This window comes from Rhynchophorus ferrugineus, unplaced genomic scaffold, assembly GCF_030347505.1.
Source record: "Rhynchophorus ferrugineus isolate W39M unplaced genomic scaffold, kcgeb_rfMv2 rfM4, whole genome shotgun sequence".
NCBI classification, from domain to species: domain Eukaryota; kingdom Metazoa; phylum Arthropoda; class Insecta; order Coleoptera; family Curculionidae; genus Rhynchophorus; species Rhynchophorus ferrugineus.
In genome coordinates this window covers 5,034,807-5,046,076 of record NW_027472583.1, presented here as the reverse complement: position 1 = coordinate 5,046,076, position 11,270 = coordinate 5,034,807, and the positions used below count along the sequence as shown (strand labels likewise).

At 33.4% G+C, this 11,270-nt stretch overlaps 1 protein-coding gene across 1 annotated transcript; it reads right to left on the bottom strand.

Annotated features, from left to right (window-relative positions):
* Positions 1-7,545: 7,545 nt before the first annotated feature.
* Positions 7,546-10,302, bottom strand: LOC143196629 (uncharacterized). The gene is made up of 4 exons (XM_076404480.1): positions 10,210-10,302; positions 10,071-10,131; positions 9,124-9,462; positions 7,546-7,926 (listed from the first exon to the last, which is right to left on the bottom strand). The coding sequence occupies exons 1-4, from the start codon at positions 10,216-10,218 to the stop codon at positions 7,694-7,696; spliced, it is 642 nt and encodes a 213-aa protein (XP_076260595.1). The 5' UTR covers positions 10,219-10,302; the 3' UTR covers positions 7,546-7,693.
* Positions 10,303-11,270: the final 968 nt, after the last annotated feature.

Sequence of the window (11,270 nt, the reverse complement as noted above, 5' to 3'; positions counted from 1 at the left end):
TGACACTGCAGATCGATGGAGAGACGTCAAAATTGCAGGTGAAATATTTGAATTCGAAGGAAACTCTCGCACCTACTATACCTAAAATTGAACAGTCTGCAGTTTCTCTTGTGCGTTCATAGTCATGAAACGCTGGGTTAAAACTAGTTGTATTGAGTGATGAAATTCTAGTACGTCTGAGAGCTGTGCGTGATCTAAAATATCAATTTTACTGCAATACTTATCCATATTTATACACAACCGTTCTGGTGTTTTACATATATTAATATTTAATCTCATTTCCTGGTAAAATGCTGTGTAAATTCAAATGAAAACATCACCTGAACAGTCTAGGGTCTGACCTATTGACCATATAATAATAGCTGGGTTAATTTAAGTTTCATCGCGTTTTTTAAGTCAAGTTTACTTATATACATTCCAAACTCTAATTCATGATATATGAGCAGTTTTAATTGATGAACTTTTACCGATTTTCTGGTAAAATCACAATGCATTTTAGGCGAAAAACTAAACCAATCGATTTTATACTGTATTTTTCCTTTTTTGCATTTTTTTCTGCAATTATTCTTAGTGGTTCAACATTATTATGGCAATGATAATTGTCATATACATAATATGTAGAAGATTATTTCAATTATTAATCAGTAAATAGTTTAGTCTTCATAGTTATTACTCACATTTGCATGATTGATATGTCCATCAATACCAATATTTTTAAGTATTTCACATCAATATTTCTAGAGGGATTTTTAGTAACAAAAAGCAAAAGCCAATACCACTAAGAGAGTCGTACCACTGGGATAAGGTTCGAGATATACTATGGATGCATCAAAACTTCACAGCTCTCTATCTTTCCTCAAACTGCATCTACGCCGAATTATATGGCCTGAATATATTTTGGGCTTTTAATCAAGTATAGCACAAAGGATTCCAGGTTAAAGAATAGAAACTCTTCCCTCATCCACATTTTCTTTTACAAAAATCTTACCTCACAGATAGACATTTATGTTATATACCATACCATAAAATAAAACTATGAAATTCAGTGAATTACATCTAATGCATTCAGGACTTCCTCACGAAAGTATCCTGGACTCGATACTGTATCTTCTATATATAGTCGATCTACCGACCACAAAAATGGCTAGCTTAATAAAATACAACTGTGACTGAAAACATGGCGTATTAGAGCAAATGTAACAAAATCTATCCTTGTAGCATTTACAGTGAATGCTAATAATTATCAGCTTCCCCAATCTGAGGATCCTAATATCTTGGAACGCATCTAAATCGACGGCTAACCTGGAAGAAGCACATATATGCTAAACCAAAACAATTTGGACTTCAACTAAATCAAATGGTTTATCGGGCTCAAATCCAAGTTATTAAATAATAAGGTATTGCTATACGAATCAATACTTAAGCCTGTTTGGTCATACTATGCGGTACTCCTAGCAAGTCTGATATAGCCATCAAACAACGGTTTTAAAATAAAAAATGTTTCAAAAGTTGTGCCATTGCCGATGCTCCGTACTATATCTATATCTATAATGAAAATAAAACGTTTAACACTATCCAATCTGGTTATAGGACACATATAGTCTCAAGAATATCATTATGAACAATTCGCTTCCATTTGCAATAAACACTTACCTTCACCTTCACTGGCGTCAAAGCAAACTTTGCAACTATTTGGGAAGCTTCTCCAAATTTCAGTCACTATATTTTTCGTACATTATTGGGGTACGTGATGCATTTTTTTATTCCTCGTAATTATTTGTTTTAAAAAAGTCTCATTTTCATTCTGTTTCAGCAATCGGATCGGACATCAGATCGGATGACGTTTTAGACTTCGCACTTCGTTGTTATCACCCAAATTTAGCTTATTGGTACTGATATGTATAGGCACTCTTTCGAAGTACTTTTTCGAAGAGATTTTTAAAACTAATAAAATCAAATTATAACGAAATGAGCTTCTAGAATATCTTCTTCCCGAATTCATTTTAATTATAAGTATTCATATGTACTACTAGAAAAAAGCGACCTGAAAGCTCTCTATATTAGAAAAATTCTTCAGGCATCTTACAATGGGTCAGTTTGTTACCTGCAAGTGCAGAGCCATATGGCTTTTCCTATGTACTTGGATTAATTAACAAGGAAGACGAGTGCGAGAAACTACATCAGTATGTATTCCTCAATTTTAAAATTATAATTATTTATTAATTATTAACTTATAGCTATAGTTTACGCTAAATGTATACACTTTATATAAGTTCGTATGGTTTTGTTCGTTTCAATCTCCTGACATCCTGCGCGCTGTCCAGCAGTTGTATTGCTTCCACGTAGTTGATTTGAATTTTTAGTGCAACCCCATATTTGCATAGGTCCAAATTGGCTTTATAATTGTATTATAGATCAACCTCTTTGATTTTAGATCAAGTTGAGAGTATCTTCCGACTAACCAGTATATTTGTTTTATTTTGGTTCTAATGTGTTTTGCTTTTTGTTTAACGTGATGCTATGTTGTTGACTGACCCTTGTACTTTTTTATAGCCTACAGGCAGATATATATCTTTTACCATAACAACTGTATCGTCGGAAAATGTTCTAAGTACTGTTTCTATTGTTATTGGGATATGAGCAGTGTATAACATATACAGCAGTGGTCCCAAGACACTACCCTGATGAACTCCAACCGAAAGTATCCACAATGGTATCCAGTGAATGATGGACATTAAGGAATATTTCAGGGCAGTATTTCTTTTCTTCAAATACCTTTTCAACAACCGTCGATTCAGGAGTTGAGTGGCGATTTCGAAATCCAAACTGGAACTGTGATATTTCTAGAGATCGTTTAATATGTTTTTAGAATGTCTCTTAAATAATTTTAACAATAATTTTGTATTCTATAACAATATCTATGATGTACTCTGGCCTGTATCTACATATAACGCCAAGTAAAAATTTGCGTGTCTTCCCGGTGCGGCCTACTTTTAAATCTGCGACAGTGGTTATGAGGGTTATAATTTATGTACGTTTATTGAACCGAATTCTTCTCGTCAAGGCAGCGTTATTTCCTTAAAAAGTCATTTTTTCCCATTGTTTCGGAGTGGTACGGGCTGGTGCTCCATAAATGAACCGATAACCATCACGATTCCATCAGCGTGCCTATTTATGGAATCAGGCCAGATTAGAAGGTTTTATCTAGGTATTCAGTTGATGGGGACGTTGTTCTGAATAATTTTCCGCGTAATATTCAGGTGGAAAGGAAATTATTCTTGTGTTCTATCAGTGGGAGATGAACTCATTTTTATGTAGGAAAGACAACTAATCACATTTTTCTTAAATTTATTTATTATATTGTTACTAGTCGTTGCCGACTGACCTACAATTTGTATTTACAAATAACTTAAACCTAAATATATATCTAGAAGATCCCATCGGACCTATTTTAGTTTTTGCTGCTGCATTTCTATTAAATGTACTTCAGTACTTTTGTGTCCTGTTCCGATTTTATCCAAAAGGTGCAATACTTTAATATTAATTGACAATGAACTAATGACTTCAGATACCCACTGAGTGACAATGGGTATCTGAAGGTTTCGCCGAAGATATTAATCCTGTAGTATACGGCTGCACCTTGCTTGTATAATAACAATTTATTATGTACTGATATTTGTGATTATCTTCCCATTAACCAATAGATTTTTGTATTATATTTCAACTCCAGTTCTTTCCTTTTTTATTTACATTAAAAAAACTAAACATTTTTATTGTTTTATATTAATTTCTTTAAGAGTAGTTGTACAGAAACAGAAACCCCTAATTTACTTGAAAAGTATTTTAGTTTAACGCAAAGATGGAGCAACTTAATTAATCGGTACCACAAATAGTATTACCTATTCCAATTTAAGTGAAAGCCTTATGATGTCATATCATTCAATACAATCACATCACCAAAGTCACCAATGGATAGTAAATAGTCATTATCCCGCTTGAACAAATTACAGTTGTAGTAGCATTATTTCTGAGTACCGCCTATATCATCTACCGGAATGCCTTTGGCAGTACTCTTATTGTAATTATTTTAATGTCTACAAATTCTAGTCTACTGTGCTACTGCATCCACCTTTGATGACTTTACACCCTGAACTGTGATAATTGTGCCAGGAATCAACACAATAAGGGTGTTTTTCCAAACAAGGATGTTTCCAATTTCATACATCATAACTATGGAACTTTGAACACCTTCAATCGATCTATGATGACTTTACACATTCAGTTGCAATACTTTTGCCGGAACTCCACTTACATACACCAAGGCGTACTTCATGTAACTAAGGAACGATTGCCACTTCAACCTCAACCTCTCTCCTTTGATTTGATAATTAATTTGATTCCGTTTAAACTAATTAATTCATATGAGAACAGCCCTGAATGATCTCTCCAGAAACCTACTGACTAAAGCAGTTAAAAACTATTATATTTTAAGCAAAATACATTTTAATGTTATGATTAAAATTATGTTTAAATATCTGTGTAACAAGTAACAGGTGGGGCAAAGGTCCCGCTACCATTTTGATTGCGCTCTATTTTGATATATGATGTTTAGCTCAGTTTCCCTCTAACCATTGTGTTGTAAAGACGCCCAAATTGTACTATAGATAAATATACTCCACAAGAACGAGCACAAAGAATGACAATATTTATTGAAAATAATCGTTCCATTATTGCCACTCAGCGGAAATTGCGTCAAAAATATCCTAAACGCCCAGAGCCCCACAAAACCACAATTTATCATTTATATGCGAATTTTCGACAGTATGATTTGAATGACGTTTTTCCACGAAGACTAATTTCGCGTAGTTGCGACTTAGCACGGCCTGCCAGATATTCGGATTTAACAGCACCAGACTTTTTCTTATGGGTTTTTTTTGAATCAAAAGTTGTCAATCAAAATAAATCCCAAACAATTCAATATAAAGACAATATTCGTCACGAAATTGAATAAATTCAGTCTTAGATGTTGCAGGATATCATGAGAAATGCCCTAAAAAGAATCGAAAGTTGCATAGTGAATCGCAGTCACCATTTAGCCGATATAATTTTTAATCATAACGAAAAAAAATGTAAGGGTCAAGTAAACTTTTTATGAAAATCAAGCTTATTTATCTTTTCTTTAAGCAAACTTATAAGCAATCAAAATGGTAGCGGGACTTTTACCCCAAGTTGTAGCATATTCAGATTAATTTTTAAACGAATTATTTGAACATTCAGCATATGGTTTTATATATATATATAAATAAATTATTAGATAAGAACATTAATTAACGAAAAATAATCTTATAAAATATATTTATACCTTATTTATTCAGATTTCCATCTGTTCACCGTCCGTTTATTCTCCGGTTTTTTTTTAATTTACATATAGATATTTTTTGTTTTGTTTTTTCCTTAACGTTCTTTGTTTCGAAACCGTGTTGCTCCTTTCATTTTGCCGTCAGAATGATCGCTCATGATCGCTTTCTCTGCTGCTTATTGACCGGAAATGAACCACAGACATTTTCTATATAATCATCGAAAAATTGATATTAAAAACAGAATGTCGTGGAGTAATCTTTTTTCAAATCGTTTCGTAATCATATCTACCGCTCTTTTTTTTATTATTATTCCCTTATCATTTCACAAATTGCCCAATGGGTAATAAGTATTTGATTGGATTTATGTTATACAATTCCCCTCCTGTCGTCCTATAAGCTTTGTAGCTGTGATCTCTAAACTTTAATACATTAAGAGACCATCAATTTGGCTTCCGTAATAAACACGGAATAATATAACCAATACATAGATTAGTCAACCAAATTAATAAAAACTTAAACGATAAAAAATATTACTCCGCTGCATTTCCCAATATATCTCAGGCCTTCGACAAGGTGTGGCACACTGGACAGCATGTCAAATTAAAAAAGTTTTTGCCCCATATACATTTTCAACTGCTGAAATCATATCTCACAAACACGCATTATTATATAGTCGGGTGTTCCACAGGGCAGTGTTATTGGCCTATTGTTATATCTATTGTATACAGCTGTTGTTAAACTGTTGCAACATATGCTGACGATGCAGCTGTTTTATCATCACACGAGGATCCAATATGAACAAACACAAGAAACCTCCAACTTCATCTTAACAAAGTCGAATTGTGGTTGAGAACGTGGCGTATCAAAGCAAATGAGACAAAATCTACCAATGTAACATTCAGCCTTAGTAGACAATGTTAAATATCTGGGAATGCATACAACATAGATATCCTCCAGAGGTTCCAGAATAAAGTGTTGCGAGTTATCGTCGATGCCCCATATTACGTGTCCAACAGACTGATTCAGTGCAGTATCCCCTTAGAACACATAACGAGTGTGATACAAAGTGTTAGTGCGAAGTACGCTAAAAGACTATGAGTGTCATGTCACCAAACAGTTAAATGTGCGCGATGACAGTGAAGTGCGTAGGTTCAAACGAAAACTACCATACGAACTGATTAATAGACACACAGTGAGAGTGAGAATAGTTTATAGAATATGTTAGGATAGACTTTAAAATAAGTTAGAATAGTATCTAGAATAAGATTTAGATTATAAGTTATAGAACAGATCGCTTACTGAAATGATCTACATGTCAGGATAGTTATATTATATAACGGAAATTATGTAATAATATTTCTTGCCCACGGGCAAATTATTGACGTTCTAAGAGATTAACAAAAAAAATATTATACAATAACAAGTAGAAGATCTCTTTAATAAGTAATTTGCGCACCACAAATGAATTTACACTAACAATCTCGAAGAAAATCGTTCCAGAATGCTGCTATATTAATATACAAGCAAACTATCAAAAAAATCGTAAGCATCAATTGAATACATTTTTGCCAAGGTCGCGGCTAGGACGACAGAGCCAGAACTTTAAAAATCAGTCGAATGAAACTAGTAGAACGAAAAATAGTAACTAAACGTACACGATTGAAACAGTCGATAGTAAATAATAACAAAATCAGTCGGATAGAAAATAGCGACTGAAACAGTCACTGGAAAAAAGTAGCAAAATCAGTCGAACCAAAAATAGCGACTGAAACATGACGATAGTAAAAAGTAGTCAATTACTAAACAGTCGATAGTCAATTTCAGTCGAAAATTCCCAACGCTAATTATTTCTATATGGAATGACACTTTTTTATCTTCACAGGTTTATTCAATGACATTGTATGTACTTGATCAATTGTTCGATGTTGTATATTTTTTTCTGTCTATAATCAGATAGCAGTGAGATAGGTCTGTTTATTTTTGTTGAAATCTATGTTCAATTTTAATAGTATTATCTAAACATTGTAATGAACGAATCATCACACACACTCAAACACTACTACTCGCCACGAAAATGAATGAAATAAAGATCAACAAAATGTATTTGATATTTTATTTAAAAAAAAGTAAACAACAACGTATAAAACTAGTCAACAATAACAAATTTGAAACAGACTATGGAACAGTAACGATTCTCGTCGTAAACCAGGCGTATAATATGCATAGGACTAGCAAAAACATGGGAAATAGCAGAGAAATGATCGGGAAGAGGGTTGGATATGTATACGCATATTATAAACCCGGTTTTCGACCAGATCGCGTCAGGTATGGCTTTAATGAAGATCGTGTCCGAAAGAACCGGACGAGAGAGCCTCGTATCCGCCGGAAGAGTCGTCGCTAGCTCCCAGTACGTCGCTGTAGTGGCCTTCGAAACCTCCCTCGGAGACTCCGTATCCACCGCCGTATCCACCACCGTAACCTCCGGCTCCGGCACCACCGCTACCGCCGGCAGAATACTTGCTGGACGCTACGAAGCTTCCTCCGAAGGGACCATGATGACCACCACCTAAAAGAGTGTAAACATTTGTTTATTAAGGGCTTCTATGTATTTCCCAGAAAAATCTCTGTACATATGATAAATGATAAATGATAAATTTAAATATAAAATGAGACACCATGAAAAATACCCAAGACCTTAACTTATTCAAATGATTATTAGTAGTAAGAACAATAAATCAATTTACAGCTTTATATAAATATCTTTATATGTACACAATGGATTAATAAGATCATATTTTGTGAATTACTGTATAAAAAAAACTTTAACATCAATATAAAACGAATCCAGAACAAAAAAAAGCATTAACAACATTATTTGATTAAAAATGTTATCAGAAGCCATAACAAAAAAGCATTATAAGAAGTAGAACGTAAAAAGTATCAAAATAAATTAATTTATGTCATTAACTTCATGTTGAAGTCTCACTTTTTAATACATGCCATTTCGTCGAAGTGTGAACAAAAAAAAATCATTGCGTTGAAGATGTTTGAATTTACTCCGTGTAAATCGTATTTGCAGCAAGTTGTACTTTTTAGATGAGTTGGGGGCCGAAATTTGATCTGAAGGCATTGGTTGGAAAGCCATCAATAGAGATCGTTATCGAACAATTAGTGGGTTTGGGCCAAGCACTGCACGAAAAACAACCGAAATATGACCAACAATGTATTTCTTCAGCGTGACAACACTCGCCTACATATTGCACAACCGATGAAACATACTTGTAAATATTAAAATGGAAACGCTACGTCACCCACCGTATTCTCCAAACCTTGCTCCTTTTGATTACCATTTGTTCCAACATACGGATTGCTCATTCATTTTTACGAATATACTAAAAAATGTGTCGATTCATGGATAGCCTCAAAAGATACATGGTTCTTTCGAAGTGAAATCCGTAAATTACCTAAAAGATGACAAGAAAACGGCTTTGGACGTAGAATACTTTGAATAAAATATATTGTACTGACTTCTCACAATAAAGTTTCAAATTAAAAAAGTCCTTTAAAACTAATTTATAGGCGAGATATATGAAACCACTTGGTGACTGTTATTTTTATATCGCCACACTTGATATTTGGCAGTTGCATAACACTTGCAGAAGGAGGTCGAAGAATATCCATTAAAATGCTCAACAGAATCAAAAACAACCAACAAATTAAACGCTCTCTATAATCATTTCTTAAAGTTATATTAATGACTCACCTTGAGTTAAATCAATGGTCTGTCCTTGGGAACTACCACCTCCGCCTACAATGCTGACTCCGTGATGGTAGTCACCACCACTGGAGCTGCCGCCACTTTCGTATCCGCCGCCAATGCTAGAGAACGAGGCACCGCCAGCACCGTAGCCTCCGCCATAACCGCCTCCATAACCACCTCCGTAACCGCCGCCCAGGCTGCCTAGGTCCAGGGTTTGACCTCCGGTGCCCAGACTGCTGGAACTGAGGCCGTGATCGGCACCACTCAAGGCCAGACTGGCCAAGCTAAGGTCCGTGTTTTCACCGCCTCCCAGTCCAGAACCTAGACCGCTACCTCCGTATGCTGCAACCAACAAACGACATATTAAATACGAATATTTGAATAAATGCAAAATAACCTTTAAAAAATGCAATGTTACATCGTAATTGTACTACATTCTTAATTAATTACAGATGAAAGTTTAAAATTACTGTAGCGTTATATCATTTGCGCTATCTGTATCATTAATCGGGTTTTCATCGCGTCAAATCCGGTTAGCCAGAGGCAATTTCACTTTCATCCGTCCATTCTCTATATTAAATCCATAACATTTTTTAATTGTCACGTTTCAATCGCCCAACAAATGGTTTACTTTCTTTTTCACCTCTAACGTGTATAATATATATGTATATATAAAACTTAGTTACACTTAAATTGTTTTTTTGTATTCAATATCCACTCAAACTGATTTAGTTCAAAATATAGACTTTCTACCATTATAGAATAAGTTATAATAACCAAAAATAAAGAAAAATATATAAATACTATTTTTTTCGAATATATTCCATTAAATATTCAACATTAATTTAAGTATAACAATTTAAAATGCAACGATTTTATAACAAAATATAATATCATCAAAGCAGGCGCGATTAACATCAAAAACAAACAAAAATCCAGAAAATACTCACATGAGGATACAATTCCGGGTCTGCACATTCCAACGGCCAAAACGGCACTGAGTACCACAAACTAAAAAGCAAAAAGAAAAACGTTAGCAGTGCGACGATTAAAATAAATAGGAATAACCCTCTGAAAACAGAAACTCACCCTTATCATGATGGCGTTTAAACTTGACCGAAACGTGTAAGCTAAATTAAAATTTAACGGATTGATAATTTACTTCCTGACAGACGAATCTTTTATAGTAGAAGTGATTGTAGATTGGACGGTGATAGAAGAAGGGGACCATCTAAGGTGGGTCTGTCAGAAGAAAGCCTTTCTCTTTCGCGAGGCGTTCAATTTTTACCGATAGTTAATTTGGTTTATTTTTAATGATCGATGATACGAAAGCATTTCGAATCCAAGAATGCCATGGAACCGATGTCGTTACGTAACATATTGAAGAATTATTAATGATATTTTTTTTATAATTCACTGATTTTAGTAAACAACATAATTTTAGCAGAATAATCCGTTAATATTAAACAATAATACTGAATATTTGATTCAATTATCATAATTTTCAACAACTGAAGAATAATATAATTTTAATTCAGTGTCACTTAAGTTGTCAAATATTAAGGATTAAGTTTCAGAATAGGAAAGAAATAAAATAACTTAATGTATATTTTATACTTTACTGCATACCGCTTTTAAGATTTGTCGCATCTCTATTTGGAATATTTATATTAATTTAGGGATAATAATTATATATTTTAGAATTACATCCAATTGTCAATCCACAATTTCTAGAGAATGTAAAAAATTATTTTACCTCATACATAATATTTGGTATATAATAAATAAATGAAAATTTGTATATATGTTCTAACAACGAACACTGCATCTGCAACTCATGAAAAATAGGAAATAAGATTTCGAAGAAAGCAGATATTAAATCAGTTTTAAACTTATATTTTTTTGATTATCATTTCCCAATGCAAGGACAAAAGAACAAGTGTCACTGTCAAAGTAGTACTTGTTGATTATTTCTTAAAAGTACTTTTAGTTAGTTTATAATTTAATCTAGTTATATAATCTTAATGTAAACATAAAACAATATATAAAATAAAATATGAAAATAAGGAAATTAATCTCTTTTAATTTAAAATTAATAATATCTTCGTTAAAAAAGCAAAAGGAAATGACAGTTCAAGTTTTACACTTCA